This window comes from Leishmania martiniquensis, chromosome 21 (genome assembly GCF_017916325.1).
Source record: "Leishmania martiniquensis isolate LSCM1 chromosome 21, whole genome shotgun sequence".
Taxonomy (NCBI): domain Eukaryota; phylum Euglenozoa; class Kinetoplastea; order Trypanosomatida; family Trypanosomatidae; genus Leishmania; species Leishmania martiniquensis.
The window spans coordinates 192,664-209,976 of NC_090156.1; the positions used below are offsets into that span (position 1 = coordinate 192,664).

The 17,313-nt window shown below is 62.0% G+C and overlaps 6 protein-coding genes across 6 annotated transcripts; all 6 read right to left on the bottom strand.

Moving 5' to 3' along the window:
• Window positions 1-621: 621 nt before the first annotated feature.
• On the bottom strand, window positions 622-2,727 carry LSCM1_04645 (uncharacterized protein; the record flags this gene model as incomplete). The annotated part of the gene is made up of 1 exon (XM_067322143.1): window positions 622-2,727. One exon carries the CDS (start codon window positions 2,725-2,727, stop codon window positions 622-624), a length of 2,106 nt encoding a protein of 701 aa, XP_067178940.1.
• A 913-nt stretch (window positions 2,728-3,640) lies between these two features.
• LSCM1_04646 (uncharacterized protein) lies at window positions 3,641-6,019 on the bottom strand (the record flags this gene model as incomplete). Its single annotated transcript, XM_067322144.1, has 1 exon — window positions 3,641-6,019. The coding sequence occupies one exon, from the start codon at window positions 6,017-6,019 to the stop codon at window positions 3,641-3,643; it is 2,379 nt and encodes a 792-aa protein (XP_067178941.1).
• A 959-nt stretch (window positions 6,020-6,978) lies between these two features.
• LSCM1_04647 (uncharacterized protein) lies at window positions 6,979-9,030 on the bottom strand (the record flags this gene model as incomplete). Its single annotated transcript, XM_067322145.1, has 1 exon — window positions 6,979-9,030. One exon carries the CDS (start codon window positions 9,028-9,030, stop codon window positions 6,979-6,981), a length of 2,052 nt encoding a protein of 683 aa, XP_067178942.1.
• A 1,226-nt stretch (window positions 9,031-10,256) lies between these two features.
• LSCM1_04648 (uncharacterized protein) lies at window positions 10,257-12,026 on the bottom strand (the record flags this gene model as incomplete). The annotated part of the gene is made up of 1 exon (XM_067322146.1): window positions 10,257-12,026. The coding sequence occupies one exon, from the start codon at window positions 12,024-12,026 to the stop codon at window positions 10,257-10,259; it is 1,770 nt and encodes a 589-aa protein (XP_067178943.1).
• A 1,108-nt stretch (window positions 12,027-13,134) lies between these two features.
• On the bottom strand, window positions 13,135-15,063 carry LSCM1_04649 (uncharacterized protein; the record flags this gene model as incomplete). Its single annotated transcript, XM_067322147.1, has 1 exon — window positions 13,135-15,063. One exon carries the CDS (start codon window positions 15,061-15,063, stop codon window positions 13,135-13,137), a length of 1,929 nt encoding a protein of 642 aa, XP_067178944.1.
• A 730-nt stretch (window positions 15,064-15,793) lies between these two features.
• On the bottom strand, window positions 15,794-16,795 carry LSCM1_04650 (uncharacterized protein; the record flags this gene model as incomplete). The annotated part of the gene is made up of 1 exon (XM_067322148.1): window positions 15,794-16,795. The coding sequence occupies one exon, from the start codon at window positions 16,793-16,795 to the stop codon at window positions 15,794-15,796; it is 1,002 nt and encodes a 333-aa protein (XP_067178945.1).
• Between the last annotated feature and the right edge of the window lie 518 nt (window positions 16,796-17,313).

Consider the following 17,313-nt stretch of genomic DNA (forward strand, 5'->3'; position numbering starts at 1 on the left):
GATAAAACGTGCAAGAAGTAAGCGAGGGATGGAGAGGGGAAGCGCGTTGTCTGTAGAGCGGGGTGGAGGCGGAGGACACGTTTATGTGGTCAACGATTGCTGTGCAAGCGGCAATTAACCAGCCATTGAAAAGGCAGAGAGAGAGAGAGAGCAGCAGTGGCGCACACAGGCGCCATGTACGTGAAGTGCCCCTCTAAAGCCACGTCCAACGGGCGTCGCGCGTCTGCTCCCTCTTCTTTCAGCCGCTCTCCTTTCGCTTGTCCTCTGCCTGAGAGGGATGCAGAGCGCCTCGCTCACCAGCCGCCGATTCGCCGAACTGTATGTCTTCTCTTTCTGGGGAGGGGAGGGGGCACCGAAGAGCCTCTGCAAGAGGTTTATAAGTCGGTGTGTTAACTCGAGCATTGCTTAACGGCGCCATTGTTGTCGTGGGAACAGCGACAGGCGATGGAGTGAAGAGTGTGTGGGGGGGGGGGGGGAAGGAAGGAGCTAATGCATCCCTTTAGCATTCCCTTAACAGTGGAGGGGGGGAGCCGCAAGGCCGCACGACTCATCCGGCAGTGGACACACATCTGGTTGCCCCTCGCGTTTTTTTCCTTTGGACGGAGGACACAGCAGGCGACATTACGCCTCCTGCAGTGTGTACTTCCACAGCCGCTGCTTCACCTCGTGGACATGGCTCACCGGCACACGAAAGAGCACCACCTCGCCGTTGCTTCCGCTCTCTTCGTGTATGTCCTTCAAGACCGCCTTCAGCGGCTCATTCACGTTGGCGTTGAGGACATGCAGCGCAGAGGGCACCTTCACGTCCGGTTTTTTGTATCGGAACGGGTTGCGCACCACGAGCTTCATGGAGGTCAGCGCCACATCAGAGTCGCCAGCGCTGGCCGCGGTGGATCTTTTGCCCTTCCCACCCCTCTGCGCCTGCCCCGGATCACCAGCATGGGCAGCCAGGGCGGGACTCAGCGCCTTGAACACGACGTGCGTGGACTTCGAGATGGCATCCACCAAAGCTTCCTCCGACGTATCGTGCAGCAGGATGCAGCGGCCAGGCCGACCCACACGGGCCGTGCGTCCGGCACGGTGCACGAACGTCTCTGAGGCCAGCGCGTCTCGTGGGAGGTTCAGCATGAGCACAGTGTCCACCTCCGTAAAGTCGAGCCCGCGCGCGGCGACATCGGTGCACAGCAGCACCTGCGCAACACCGCTGTTGAAGTCCTCGATGGCGGCAACACGTTCGAGCTCGTCCTTCTGCGACGTGAGGGCACGCACGACAGGCGGCGACGACGATGACGAGAGCGATGGAGACAAGGCACCCGGAGCAGAGACCGTGGCACTCATTCTGTTGCCCTTCTTGTGACTTTTGTTCGGGCTTGGCGCCGGCGTCGTCGTGTCCGTAACTGCCGCGTTCGCTGTAGTCGTTGTTTGAAGGCTTACCTCCAGCAATCTCAACTGCTTCAGCGTCCCGAAGACAATAGCACGGCCATGGAAGGCCGTGTGCTCCATCAGCAGACGGGTCGCCGCACGCACGCGGTCCGCCACTCTGCACTTCTCGTGGAAGCACTCGAGCTGCGGCGGCAGCTTTTCGGACCCAACTGTAACGAGCTGGTAGTGATATTTCTTCACACCGAGGAATCCGGCCTTCAGCACCCAGTTAGGGATGGTCGCCCCACAGAGGACGTAGTGGTGCGCGCGAAAGTCGTTCAGCAGGCCGTCCGTCAACGAGCCGTTCGCTTTGCGTATGAACTTCAGGAGATTCTTCATGCGCCGGCCCGTCGCGGAGAAGCGCGGGCCGAGGGTGGCGTCCACTTCATCCACAACAATCGCACGCACGCAGGCGGGGGAGATAATGCCTACTTCGCGAGTGGACGCGTGGCCGGCGGTTCCTTCAGCCCCGCTTTCTCCCGATACAGACCCTGCCGCATCACTGTCACCGACCCCCTCATCATTCTTTTCCTCCCCCGCCTCCACGGCAGCTGCTGCCCGCGGCGGCGGCGGCGGCCTCGCACTGCGCGGGCGCTTCTTTCCCGGCAGTAGAAGTTCCCTTTGCGCCTCCGCCTCCTCGACGGCAGTAGCGGCAGCGGCGACGCGGTGGCCACGGATCGCCTCGTCAATGCCGCGCACCGTCCCCACAAGGATGTCGACGTATTTGCTGTCCGATGAGGGGTGCAAGTCATCAAAGCCAGCGACCGCGATGCGCAGATTGGTTCGCCTACCGTAGATCTTTTCTAGCACGCTCTTCGTCTGCATAGCGAGGTCGTTGCTAAAGACGAACACCAACAAGAAAGGGCCAGCAGGGGCGCCGGCGTCCCCGCGCTGCCGGTGTTGCTCCAGCAGCAGGTGGCGCTCGACCAGCGGCAGGGCGTAGGCAAGGGTCTTTCCACTGCCGGTGCGACTGTGCAGAATGACATCACGGCCATTGAAGATGCCGCGGTAGCATTGCGCCTGGCACGGCAGCAGTCTGTCGAAGCCCATCTTCCGCTGGAGCACCTTGGCAGTCGAGGCCGTCATGAGCGCGGTCTTGACCGAGTTGGAGCGGTGATGGGGGTCGGCCAGCGCCTCCTCAGCCTCCCTCTTAGAGAAGTGCAGCTTCTCTACAATCACCTCAGTTTGGAGGCGGTCAAACGTGGTGTCCACGCGGTCGTCCGTGTGGAGGACAACAGTGCCTGTCTTCTTCGCCTTCTGACTTCGGCGCCCTTCGCCCGCCGTCTCCCAACTGTAGACGCTCATGGACGACGTGAGCGCTGCGGTGCGCAGCGAAGGAGAGAGAGAGGGAGAGGGAGAGACGAGGAGGCAGAGGAGCGAAGTACTGCGAGGCGGGCCGGAGGAAATGTGCGTAAGTTGTGAAAGTATTCTCTTCTCTGCTGTGTCTTCTCCGTCAATGGCGGTGGTGACGTACGCTACGTGTCCTCGCTCTCTAGGAGTACGCGCGGGAGAGCGAGACAGAGACAGGTGACGTAGTGGGATGCACAGACAGTTGTTGTTGACGTCGTTCGGAAGGGAGTGTGGGGTGTGGGGCAGGTGAAGAAAAAAGAGGTGAGGGGAAAAGGTGTAGGAGGAAGTGGGGAAGATCACCAGTCTGACATCGCACGGCTCCGCACGCACGCACGTGTCAGTTCTGGTGATTGGGGAGGGAGGGAGGGGGGGCCGGATGTACTCCACAGCCATTATTGAATGTGAGAGAAGCGGCGTCGCTGCTCAATGTGCCACGCATCACAGCCCACGGCTGTGTCGCACATGTCGATACAGTAAAACACAAACAAAAAGGCCGCCAGGGTACCCGGCCTTGCCTGTTTGAGTGCATGCACAGGTGCGCATCCGATGTGACGGGGATGAGAGGCAACGACGGAAGACACACTCGCATCTGTGGGCGTTGGACGCCGCATTCGTTTCCCGTGACAGACAGGAGTGAAGGGGAGGGGGGGGAGGTGGACAGACAGGCAGAGGTGGTGAGGAATAGAAGGCACAATAGAGATACATCGAGCACCCCTCCCGCTATCGTCAGGACTCACACCTTCCCCCTTCTCTCTCTCTCGCTCGCTCACACACACACACACACGCGCACCGACTAGCGTGCACACCTTACTTCCGGGTCGTGCGACTTTCCCGCACCTGATGTGATAGTGGTTACGGCCCAGAGTGCTCAAGACTTCGCCTCATCATCTTCAGAACTCACTTCAGTTATGTTGACACAACTTTGATTGGGTGCACAGGCCATCACGTCGTCCTCTTCAACGCAGACCGCCGTCACCGGTGCCTCACCACATTTTTTTGAAATAGGTGACAGCTTTGCAACACAGAGAGCGGGAGCCGCGGCAGCTTTGCGGCAGAGCTTCTCGAGCGGAGGCATCAGAGACAGGCATGAAGCGCCAGCTGGACGCGCGGGCTTTGCCTGCTGAGACGACGCGCTGCCTTTCCTTCTCTGTGCAACCTTGCAGAGATGGTCATCCAAGTCGACGCAGTCATCACCGACGGTGAAAACGTCGGCATCATCATCATCGACCTCAACGACGACCTCTTGTCTTCGTCCGCCCACAAACCCTCCCTCCCGCAAGTCGCTGCGTTGTCGCTTCCGCAACAAACCTCGATCAGAGACTGCTTTCTGCGTATCCTTCGACCGTGCAGGCGCTACCGTTTTGGCCGAGAGAGCTGCAAACATGTCCATCAGGGACCGCTGCGCTGTCGCTGAGGCTTCCCCATCACAACCGCCTGCAGCGCCGTATCTTCGCTCCTCCGTCGGCAGCAGCGAACGCGAGCGCAGCCCCATCATGGATAACCCAATACTATGCAGCGAAGGCATTGCCGACGCATCACGGACAGGCGCGGGTGTGCCCACACGGATAACCGGCACCTCGCTCAGAGAATTTGGGGAAGCATCGAGCGGCAGCGGTAAAGTCGTCCATGCCGACTTTGCATCGCCTTCCTTTACACCTGTGGACACCTTCAAGAGAAGCTTAGCAACCTCGCGCAGGCACAGGTCTGCAAGCTCCCTTGCGCTCCCCACATTCACCGGCAGAGGCGCCTGCGTTCGATAGAGCTGCGTGTGCTTCCCACGACGCGCCTCATCACAGTTAACGTACGTGCGGAGCCACACCACTAAACTTCGGCCTTCTTTGTGGTACCGCGGCTCGTACTCGCTGAACCGGTGCCACAGCTCCCCTGCCAGCGGCGCCATCCACAGCTGCGCCGCTGACCAGGAGTCGCACACTGGGTGGAAGATCTTACTTGCTTTCATATCCCGCGGCAGCGCTGGATCAGCGACAGTGTCACTGCCGAAGCCGCGCAAGCGGTAGAAAACGTACACGCCAGCTCCCCTGTCGGCAACGGCGTTGTCGTCCCCCCTGCAGCCTTTAGCGTCCCCCTTGCACCAAAGAGAGGCTTGATCCATGTGCTCCTCATCATCCTCTTCCGCATACTCAGCCTCGCCCGCATCACACGTCCCGTCGAGCTTGTACAGCTGCGCGAGCGGCGCTAGCCACGCCTCGCGGCACTCCGTCGCACCGCCGCACAAAGCGCTTACAGCGGCGCCGAGCTTCCCACCAAACCCGCGCAGCCCACTCAGCGGCAGTCTAAAGAGCGCACTCGCGCTGCGGTCAGGCAGCAGCAGTGTCTGCTGGTTCGGCTTGTACGTCGCGCTGATACACTTCGCAAGCACGCGGTTGTGCGCGATCCCGGCGGAGCAGTCGTAGTGCAGCTCCGCGTAGATGCGCTGCCGAAGCCGGTGCACAATGCGCGATGCAGCGCACAGCAGCAGGCACCGCTCCGCGTACGCATTCTCATCCACGCCGATGCAGAACCCCCGACTGCCCTCCAGCTCGGCGCCGCACTCGCCGCGCACCAGGGCGCGCATCGGCTCGTCAAACACAGCTGCCAGCGAAGTCCCACGCGCGCCGAGCCACGCCTCCATCTCCGCTCGCCGGTCTTCGATCAGTCGCGTCGACGGCTCCATCACGTCCACCAGCGGGTCCAGCGAGGCGCCCGCAGCGGCAGCGCGCACCTCCGCCAGCTCCCGTCGCGCCGCCTCCGTCACGTCAAGATACGCCTCGTCAATGCCGGCCTTTCCCACAATCACCCCAGGCTCCGCCCGGAGAATGGCAAAGATTTGCCGGCTGGCTTGTCGGTACGGCTCAAGAGATACCTTGTGCGTGTTGATGCGCGGAGCCTCAGGGTAGCTGTACTCGAGCTCGCCCATGGCGTACGTGGCGATGTGGGACATCCGAACATCCGGCAGCGCGCATCTCACCTCGTCCGGCGAAACGTTGCTGAAGCGCTTCACGCCACGCGCACGCGCCGGATAGTTCACCGCGATGAGGCTCCCCCACTGTATCAACGCAAAGGGTGTCACGCGGCAGTCCACCCCGAGGCGCACCGCCTCCACTTGAGCGTAGAAGCAGTCCATGTCGATGTGCACAATGCAGCGCATCGGGTCAGCGCTGTGTGGCTGAGACGCATCGCCAACCGAAGAGCTGCAGTGGCCATCGTCCCAGGAGCGGCTGACGCCTGCACCGCACGCGGACAACATCCGCGTCTGACGACAGCCAAACTCGCGGCGGCAGGAAATTACCTAACAGTGATCATCTATGCGGCGCGACATAGTGAGGAAGGAGAGGAGGGAGGGGGGAGACACAGTCGGCTCGCACAGAGATGAGTGAAGTGAACGAGGGGTCCACCAACCCGCACAAGCATACGTGTATGAACTCTTGCGAACGACGGCAGCAATGACACCCCAGCGAGCACACACACGCACAGTCGCACCCCAAGCGCATCGGATTCTGGTAGGAAGGAGGAAAGGGGGGAGGGCATTGGTAGAGTGCTTACACGTGTGCGTGAGCCTTCCAATCGCTGACTGCCAGAGCTGCCCCTTCCATGAGCACGACGCAAAGCGCGCCGTTGCCCCTCCCCTCCCCATCCTCCCCCGTGCTGCGCCCGATGCCCCTCCTTTCACCCACACATCTGTTTACTGTTCTGTTGAGCATGCGAACAGCCCAGCAGCGTCTGCAGAAGAGTAGCACGAGAGCAGCCACACACACGCACACACGCAGAGAGAAAGAGAGACGTATACGCCATGAGCGCACGCGATTCTTTTGCCGCACCACCGCCCTGTTCAGCCCCTTCACCCACTCATGCCCACACCTCGTTGGCGCCACAGGCGAAAAAAGAGTGGCGGTGCACCGAAGGTGCTGCACATGCGATGATGGCAAAGCAGAGCCAGGGCATGTCGGAGAAGGCCCTGCGTTGATGTGGGCGCCGCCCCCGGGTCAGTCGATGACCTCGACGCCCCCATTCCCGCCCCCCTCAGCATCGCTGTCTTCGGTGACCTCGACAGCGTCGACGGGCGCAGGCCAAGACGAAGTTGGTCGTGAAAATGGGGGGGTCACTCCTGGTGGCGTTGGCGGCGGTAGTGCATGGGTGTAGCCGATGAGATGATGTTGGTGCTCTTCGCGAGGTTTGGTGCCACCACGGCCCTTCTCTAGATCCCCCTCACTCGCCCTCTCGCCGCGCAGGAGTGGGGAGGACAGGAGCAACGCATGTGGCGATGGCGGTGGTACGGCTGTGGCCTCGCATGCCGATTCCCTGCGCACATCCGGAGTACGATTCTTGGCCACGCTGCGAGACTTGGGCACGAGATCGCGCGCTGGAAGAGGCGGCGTTCGAGCCATCGGCGCCACCCTCCGTGCTTTCCCACCGTTGGCGTTCAGGCGATGCGAGGAGAGAGAGACTAGCGACATCGTCCTCGATGTGCACGGCCCCGTCGCTGTCCGAGTCGCCCGGCCTACTCCCCTCACTGCTGAGAACCTCCACTACGCGATCGTCCCTCCCCTGGTGCATAGCACCCGTGGCTCTGCCACCAGCGGTCAAGGCGGCAAGGAAGGAGGAGTGAAGTGTCTGCTGGCGCAGGTACCCCCGCGTAACTGGCTTATCGCCAGCAATCGCTGCACGAGATGGCATGTAGCCGGCAACGCTGGTGCCATCTGAGACGAAGCCGCCGATAGTTAACGTCACGGAGTCCGCAGCGGCGTTCCGTTTGTTGCGGAATACGGCCTGCACCTCTCGCATGGCCACCGCGGCCAAAATGTCCGGCTGCATGGCCGCCGGCAGCGCGACGGTGCGATTTGACAGCCCGCTCATACATCTGAACCCGTCGCTGCCGAGCTTAATGTTGAAGCTGCGCCCGCGTAAGCCGTATAAAGCAGTGAAATCATCGTAGCGAGAGCACAGCTCACTAGTCAGCACGATGACCCAGCGCCGCACCTCCTCCACCGACGTGGTGGCTCGCCCGAAATTCTTGCAGGCGATGAGTGTCTTGGACAAAGGGCAGTTCGATATGGTGTCTTCGGAAAGCCCCCGCAGGCGGTAGAAGACGTACTGCGATGTGTCATGCGCCACGATTCCCTGACAGTCGCGCTCCACAGATGCTGAGGCAGCGCGCGCCCGCTTTCTAGAAGGCGGTCGCCTCTCCCTCTTCTCCCATTCCTCCTCCTCGGCATACTCAGCCTCGCCCGCATCACACGTCCCGTCGAGCTTGTACAGCTGCGCGAGCGGCGCTAGCCACGCCTCGCGGCACTCCGTCGCACCGCCGCACAAAGCGCTTACAGCGGCGCCGAGCTTCCCACCAAACCCGCGCAGCCCACTCAGCGGCAGTCTAAAGAGCGCACTCGCGCTGCGGTCAGGCAGCAGCAGTGTCTGCTGGTTCGGCTTGTACGTCGCGCTGATACACTTCGCAAGCACGCGGTTGTGCGCGATCCCGGCGGAGCAGTCGTAGTGCAGCTCCGCGTAGATGCGCTGCCGAAGCCGGTGCACAATGCGCGATGCAGCGCACAGCAGCAGGCACCGCTCCGCGTACGCATTCTCGTCCACGCCGATGCAGAACCCCCGACTGCCCTCCAGCTCGGCGCCGCACTCGCCGCGCACCAGGGCGCGCATCGGCTCGTCAAACACAGCTGCCAGCGAAGTCCCACGCGCGCCGAGCCACGCCTCCATCTCCGCTCGCCGGTCTTCGATCAGTCGCGTCGACGGCTCCATCACGTCCACCAGCGGGTCCAGCGAGGCGCCCGCAGCGGCAGCGCGCACCTCCGCCAGCTCCCGTCGCGCCGCCTCCGTCACGTCAAGATACGCCTCGTCAATGCCGGCCTTTCCCACAATCACCCCAGGCTCCGCCCGGAGAATGGCAAAGATTTGCCGGCTGGCTTGTCGGTACGGCTCAAGAGATACCTTGTGCGTGTCCTGACGGGGGTGTGGGTGGTAGCTGTACTCAGACTCACCCATTCGATAACTAGGCGAGATCGCTACAATGAGTCCAGGGCACAATGCCTGTGCCTCCGAAACGTTGCTGAAGCGCTTCACGCCACGCGCACGCGCCGGATAGTTCACCGCGATGAGGCTCCCCCACTGAGCCAGCACGAGAGGTGTCACGCGGCAGTCCACCCCGAGGCGCACCGCCTCCACTTGAGCGTAGAAGCAGTCCATGTCGATGTGCACAATGCAGCGCATCGGGTCAGCGCTGTATCGGGAAGGGGTGCGGACACCCGCCATGACGAAGCAGCGGCACCAGGAGTGAAAACACTGCGCAAGTGTGCGTGCGCGCGCTAGGGCGTGGCACAAGAGTACCTCCTCACGCCTCACGTGTACGACCAATGGGATGGAGGAGGACGAAGAGATGGTGGTGTCAGGCGCCGGCGCCACCGTGCGCAGAGAGAGGGAGAGAGGTGAGCGGGGTATACAGATAGACATGGAGGATGAGAACCAGGGAAGCAACAACAGGTGGCGGAATGCCCGCGCCCAGCGAAGGGCAAGAGGACGAAGAGATGGCGGTACCCGCAGAAAAGATGAAAAGGCGGTACAGCAGTGGACAGGAGGAGGGGGGTGGAAGGGCCACACCGCCTCACCTGCAGAAGCGAACGCCAGGCGAGAAAGAGGACGATAAGCGGTGCCTTCCTTGAGGTGTCCGAAAAAGAAAAAAAGAGGAGCAAAGGGATCCACGATGAAGAGACGACCCGCACAAGCCACTTTTTCGTCGTCTCCGCTGAAATTTCTGTGGGTACGTGTGCTGTGCGTAGCAGAGCAGAAACGAGCGGCAACGAGTTCCAGAAGAAGTCAGAAAATGAGTCCGTCTCAGACGTTTCCTCTCCCGCACCGCGTGTCCATTTCGCTGCCACCCCGCCCACCCACAACCACGCGGGGGCTCGACTCCGCTGCGGCCGCCCCGGCCCACGGTGCCCCGTGGCGGGCGGGCTCGCGCGTCACAGCGAGGCGCCGGCTTGGCCCCCGGGACAGGCGAGATGTGCCCGAGTCGAGCCGGCACTTGCTCGCCACAGAAAGAGCCAAAGTCACCCCCCTCCCACCGCCGCAGGCTGCGCGGCACCCGCCAGCCCACAGAGGCAGCAATACATTCGCACCGGCATCCCCAAGTTGGGGGTACTTGACGCGGTTTCGCCAACAGAGGTCACCCGCCACTGGCAGGGGGCGGGGCTGCTTGGCTTCTCCTCACCGAAAGGGGGATACTGCACGGTGGGATATCACGCGCGCCAACGACCTCATCACCCCGTCTTCACGGAAGGGAGAAAGGAAGAGGAGACGCAAAGAAAAAAAAGAAGAGATTACACGAAGAGTGAGCGGCGGTCGAGTGGTCGCTGCGCACACGCGGGGGGGGAGGAGAAGCAGCAAGGGAGGGGAGCAGTGTTTGCTTGCGCGTGAAAAGGGAAAGACTCGTGCGCACACCCTCGCACGCTTTAGACTGTCCCCTTCCCTGTTGCCGCTGCTCATGTGATGACCGTTGGCGCCTTTCGCCCCGTCAGAGATTCCATATGGGACACCTGCAGCGCAATGGCGATGAGAGACTTCAGCGCGGTGCCCGCGGATGGCAGGTTCTTCGCCGCCAGGTGCGACTTGACAGTGCCCGGGTCCACGTACTTCTCTAGGTACAGCCGGATAGTGGCTCCCGAGGAGCCGGTGCCGCTCAGCCGCAGCACGAAGCGCGACCCATCCTCGAAGAGGACACGCACACCCTGCTTCGCCGACACGGAGCCGTCGATGGGGTCGGTGTAGCTAAAATTGTCGATCACTTTACATGCGACGCCGTCGAGGAGCGGCACATCTGCAACCGCCGTATTCTCCACCGTCTCCATGACGGCCTTCGAGGCCTCAGCGGAGACGTCCTCGTAGTCGTATCGGCTGTAGTAGTTGCGGCCATACGTCGCCCAGTGCTCCTCCACAATTTGCTGAACGCCGACTAGCGGGTTTCCAGGCGTGTTGCGCTTCGCGATCACCGACAGCCAGAAGAGTGAGGCCCAGATGCCGTCCTTCTCACGGATGTGATTGCTACCCGTGCCAAAGCTCTCCTCACCACAGATCAGAGGATTGAAGTCCTCGCGCCCGTAGACGTCCGCGCTGTCCATGAGGTTGCCAAAGAACTTCCATCCCGTAGGGACCTCAAAAAGCGCAAAGCCCTTTGCAGTCGCGACGCGGTCGACTGCGCCGCTCGTCGGCATCGACCGCGCCACGGCCTTGAGCCCAGGGTTGCCGTTCTTGGTGAAGAAGGGCACGCAGTCGGCGTTGGCAGCCAGCACAGCGAGGGAGTCAGATGGGTTCACGAAGAAGCGCTTCCCGAGGATCATATTGCGGTCCGCATCACCGTCAAACGCGACGCCGACGTCGGGCACCTGTCTGTCATGCTCCATCGCGGGATCCGGGGTGCCATCAGGCAGCAGACCCATCATGTGCACCAGGTCGGCCGCGTACGTCAGATTCGGATCGGGGTGGCAGCCGCCAAAGTCGGGGAGGACTTGCACGCGGTGTAGGGAGGCCTTAGGCACGCCGAGGACGTGATGAAAGATGCGCTCAACGTACGAGCCGCTGACGCCGTGGAGGCAGTCCACGTGGAGCGTGAAGTCAGGGCGCTGCACGAGTGCCTTGATGGCCTCGAAGTCGAACACCTCCTGCATGTACGCCACGTAGTCCGCCAGGCTATCCACCACCTCCACCTGGAAGTTGTAGGCGTCAAAGGCGTAGGTACCAATGCTGCTGATGTCCACCTCCGGCAGCGCCGTGGCCATCTTGAGCTGCGTAATTTTGACCGTCTCTGCATAGATGTTGGAGGTCAGCTTCTCCGGCGCAGGGCCGCCGTTCTCAGAGTTGTACTTGATGCCAAAGTCGGCGTCTGGGCCACCGGGGTTGTGGCTGGCCGTCAAGATGAAAGCGCCAGTCGCCTTGTGCCCGCCTGCGTCACGGCGACGGCGCATCATCGTCGACACGGCGGGCGTCGATAGAAGTCCGTGCTGGCCTACCCACACACGCCGCACCCCATTTGCAGCCGAGACTTTCAGGATCACCTGCACCGCCTCGGGGGTGTAGTAACGGCCATCACCGCCCACGATGAGCACTTCTGGCAGGGCGCCTTGGCGCTGCAGCGCATTGAAGGTGCTCTGCACAAAGTTCGCTGTGTAGTTTGGCTGCTGAAACGACGTGACCTTCTTGCGCAGCCCCGACGTGCCCGGCTTCTGGTCCGTGTACGCCGTAGTCGGCACCTCCATTGCCACTTCACGGAGGTGCAGGCGGTGCCGTGAGAACGAGATGGCGGCGGAGGCTCGGGCAAAGAAACAGACGGACGATGGGGCCGGGCGTGGGAGGGAGTGGTGGCGGTATCGGAACGTGATGGCGTAGAGGCGTCAGGGAAGGGGCACAAGTATGGAACGGAATGTGAATTCCTTCTGTCTGTCACCGCGGAAATATCTGCGCGGGGAAGTGATGGCGGCGGCGGGTACAAGATGAAGGTGCGTCGCGGATTGCTGTGAGGAGGGGCTCCTATAAGGGAGTAGGAGGAAATAATTTATATCGTATGGACTGCTCGAATGCCCTTTGCTGTCGCTTCTTGTTGTTGCTGTTGTTGTGTGTGTGTGTGTGTGTGTGGTGTCAACATGATGTGTATGTGGTGTCGCAATGTGTTGGTCGGAGGCGAGAGAGAGAGAGAGGCTGATGATAGCTTCGATGCAGCGAATGAAAGCGCATTGTGACCACCGGCACACTCGAAAGGGTGCGCACTCGGTGCAGAGGGGGGGACATCTGTCAGCGGTCGCACATCCGACACTGAAACACGCGCACGCTGCACAATCGTCACCATTGAAGGTCTATGGGCTTTGCAAGCTGATGTCAGCGACACCACCCACGTGAGTGCGTGCATTCGTACCTGTGCGTAAGGATGGCACGCTGCTGCAACCCATGCCGCGCAGCTGCTTGCGCATCATCTGCCCCACCTGTAAGGCTCCTTTGCCACACCCCACGCAGATGAGGGGCCGTGCGGCAGAGAGGCGATCTTGGCCGATTCACCGACAAGCACGGCCAACTTCACTGCTGTGACACCGACTCAGAATCGTGTAAGCACAGCTGCACAACGAACAACAAAGGTGCTGGCATGCACAAAGGTCAGGGAAGGGAGTATACCGCAGGGAGAGAGGAGGGGAAGAGGAGGGCGGCGGCAGGTCCGACAGCGCAGGGATGCCGGCGATCGGCCCCACCCCCCACGCCTCCTTCTTACCCCGCCTCATGGCCTTTCGGCGCGTCTTATTGCCGGACTTTGGTGTCGTGCAGGCGCCAGCGGCAGATGACATGAGACGAGCACCAGCCGTGCGCCAACGTCATCCTTCACGTATGTAAGTCAATGCCAAAGTTCTCCTTCGCACGCCGCCGCACCCCGTCGTTTACGGCGGCTGGGTAGCTCTTCAGGATCTGACTTAGTTCTTCTGGAGGCAAGTCCTGACGGCGCATCAGCGTACTGAGAAGCTGCGGGTTGCACCGAGTTCCACGCCGTACGCATGCCCGAAAGATAGCGACAGCCTCTGACCAGTCTGCAGCCGCATCGATCACCAGGCATGCTGGGAAGGCTCCCAGCGGCGGCGCGGGGCGCGGCGGAGACGCGTGATTGTAGCGAACACCGTCTCGTGGCACGAGGAGCTGGAGGACTGCATATGCATAGAGCGCGCCGCTGCCCTTGGAAGAGCTTCGAGGGATAGGATCAGAGCCTTTCTGCAAGTCGCACGAAGGAGGATGCGAGACTGAGGGCACAGGAGGCAGCGCGGGCCGCGCTGTCAAAAGGCTGCGTGTCGCATACTTTTGGAACTCGGGTAGCGGAAAACGGTAGTACAGGGCCAGAGCAGCCTCCCACCGACCGCGCGCCGCCCACTCCTTCCCCGCCTCGCTCAGTTGTATCTCGTCCAGGCGCACACCACGAGCAAGGGCACCGGCGATTTGGCGAGTGAAGGAGGCAGTGACGTGGCGGGGGGAAAGTAGGCGGTACCACGGCCGCGACTTTGGCGGCACAGCACGAAGCACATAGGACGCCGGAGCCGCACTGCGTAGGACGCAGTCGAGGGAAGTCGCTGCCTCGTCGGCGCAACCTGCATCGGTCGCGCTCTCGCCGCTTCTCCCCGGCACAGCGCCGGAGGCGTCGCGATGAGGCTGCGACAGTCTCTCCAGAGCAGCGATCCAGCTCCCGCGGCTGACCACCCACATGGTCAGTTGACGATGCAGCTGTGCATCGCGCACCTCGGCGCCATTCAGCCGATTCGCTGTGGTCTCCCACGCTTGCGGGGTGCAAAGGCCGGCGGCACGGCCGTAAAGCAACGCGATATCTGGAGTCAGCCGGCACGACTGTACCAGTGGCAGCATATGGCGCCACAGTACATGGGGCGCGACGGCGAACAAAGGGGAGGGCGGCCTCACCACCATGCGCAACGCCGCACATACGCTCAGCGCCGATGGGGACCCGTCCTCAACCGCTTGCCGCGCCAACGCGCCCTCCTCCTCCTGCGTGCACTGCAGCAGCTGCTGGCGCTTCTGGTCACGCAGCCGAGAGAGCTCACGGCGATCGCGTGCGGAGTAGCGCCTCGCAGAAGACGGCTCCATCCTCTCCATCTGCTCCGCCAACGACTTGCCCTGGGGTGAGCCCAGCAGCAGCCCCACGGCACTGTCCCTAGCCGAGGGCAAGGCGGCACTGCTACCCCACCCGAGGAAAGGTCCGACGTCGTGTAAGATGCAATGGCGCAGCGCGCGCAGCGCCTGCACCCGCTCCACACATGCACGAGGAGGGGGCGCCGCCAAGCAGGCGAGCAAGCGCACTGCCGTCTCCCACCCACACCACCTCGTCGCGCTGAGGAAAACTTGTTGCTGGATTGGGATGCTTGGCATCATCGGCGCCGGCAACTCACACGGTACACGCACTTCCAGCTGCCCAAACGAGCCTGGCGCGGGATGTCGCCCGCTCTGGGATAGCTGAGGCAGAGCCCGCAACAAAGCCTCCATCGAGCTCTCAAAGACATCTACAGGCATCTCCGCATGGCGGGCGACAGTGTCCACTACCCTGCATACCTCCTGCGAATGCCGAAGCGCGTCTGTCGGCAGGAGCAAAGAAAGCGCTGTCGCCCACGAGTATGGCGACACAGCCTCCGCAAGAGCAACGCATGCACCGCGTATGGGCGGGTCAGTAGAGAGGTTCTGTTCCTGCAGGGCCATCAGCCCACGCACCCACCGTCCGGCGCGGGCACACTCAAGAACAAAGGACGAAATGGCAGACATGCTGGAGGAGAGCGACCGAGGGTCACTCCCGCCATGCGCCGCATAAGAAGAGCCTCAGGTGAGCCTCCGCCCTGGTATTCCGCTCTTGTCAACGCAGACGAAAGAGATCAGTGCAGCTGCAGCTGCTCACCGCTTTCCTCACACGCACACCACCCTCCCTCTCTCTCTGTGTATGTGTGTATGCATTACAAGGGAGATAATAACCGCCAAAGTACGTAAGCGATGCGATTATGTCAAGCGGAGGCGTCAGCGCTGGTGGAGTGCGGAGGAGGCGTAAGAGGGGGAGGAGGAGAGAAGTGGCGAAAGCGCATGGAAAGCTCCATCTCGAGAAAAAAAGAGGGGAGGGAGGGAGGTGGGGGCGACAAAACGAAGACGGCACATCGTTTGACTGAGAGCATATGCGCGCTCCGATTCGATGGCTGCGAAAGAGAGGATGCGGAACGGAGTGCTGCAGAGCACAGGTGGTGCCGCGTCATCTCCAAGCGTACGCTAAACCCGCGGCTCGCTCCACCCTCCCCCTACCCTTTCTCTGGCTAAACGCGCGTGCTCACCGACTCCCCCGCCCTCCGCTCACCCATCGCACCTCCGCGATTCCGTGTGGCTCTGCGCCGCTTTGGTTTAGCCGAGCACGTGTGAGTTTAGCAAAACCCTTTGAGAAATAGAAGAGCCACCGCCCTTCCACGCCCCCTCCCCAATGGAGAGAAAAGGCATTCTGCGGCGCCGGTTGTGTTCATCGATCCGGAGATCCTCGCCCTGCTTGAAGCCCTAAAGAAGCGATCAGCTGGTCGGCTACGGTGAAGAGCGCGTCGAGCGTCGGGCTGCTCGTCACCCCGTTCGTCTCGGCGTACTCGGACAAGGAGACGCCTTCTTCACATGCCCTCATGAGCAGAGGGTCCAGTGGTACCGCCCCCCAGAGGGGAGCGCCGAATTCGCGGCTCAGCCTAGCACCGGCGCCCTCCTTCTCTCCCTCCGTGCTCTCCTCCTTTGGGAAGATCTGCGACTCCTTGTGGCACCCGGGGCACACAAAGCCGCTCATATTCTCCACGAGGCCGAGGACAGGCAGCTTCGCCTTCTGGCAGAAGTTGAACTCGCGACGCACGTCCGCCTCTGCGACACGCTGCGGAGTGGTGATGAGCACGGCACCGTCCACTCCATTTGTCGTCTGCTGCAGCAGCGAGCTGACAGTAATATGCTCGTCGGATGTGCCCGGTGGGGTGTCGATCAGTAGAACATCCAGGTCCCCCCAGATCACGTCTTTGAGGAACATCTTGATGACCCCGTTCTTGCGAGGCCCGCGGAACAGCACCGCCTCGTTCTTGTCCGCTAGCAAGTAGTGCATGGACATCATCACCACGCTTTCATTCACCAGGACGGGTTCGATACCGCCAGCGCTCTGATGCGCGTCCTCACCACGCACACCGGTCAGACGAGGGAGGGATGGCCCGCAGATGTCCATGTCCACCAGCCCCACCGACAGTCCGCGGTCCCCGAGAGCAAACGCCAGCTCCTTCGTCATGGTGCTCTTTCCCACGCCGCCTTTGCCGCTGACGATCATGACCTTGTGCTTCACCCCGGCGAGACGCTCACGAATGACGGGTATATCAGGGTCGGGGCCTTTGGGCGCAGCTGCGCAGATAGCAGCATTGGGGCACCCCTGGCATGAGGGCGCGACGCCGGCATTCGGACTCTCTGGGCCGACGCACTCGGCGTTTGCATTCTGAAGCGTAGCCATGAGTTGCTGTCACCACAAGAACGAGGCGGGGGGGGAAGAGGGAAGAGGAGCACGTAGGAGTACGTGTGCGCGGCCGCAGCTGCCAAAGCGGTCGGGTATGAAGAAGATGGTTGGAGACAGTCCGAGGAAGGTAGAGCAAGTACGAAGCAAAACGAGTTGATATATATATATATATGTGGGTGCTAGAGAGCGGAGGCACGCCGCACGTCCATGCACAAGCCCGCGCACAAGGAGAGATGGACAAGGCGCCTTCCAGCGAGCCGCCCATGTGCTCTTGTCGTCTCCCATCTCCGAAGGTGTCATTCGTATGATTTGTGGCGATGCGCGGTGGAGTCGGGGGAAGAAAGGGGTGGGAAAGGTCGGCGGGGCGCCATGATCGATGCGTTCCGCACAGGCGCATAGATCTGCGTGCACATACACACACACACACATACACACAAAGACCGACACAGTCATGAGCTGGGAGGGGGGAGGGGGGGCGGCGGCGGCAGGAGGCGCATTGCTGCGCCATCCGCTCT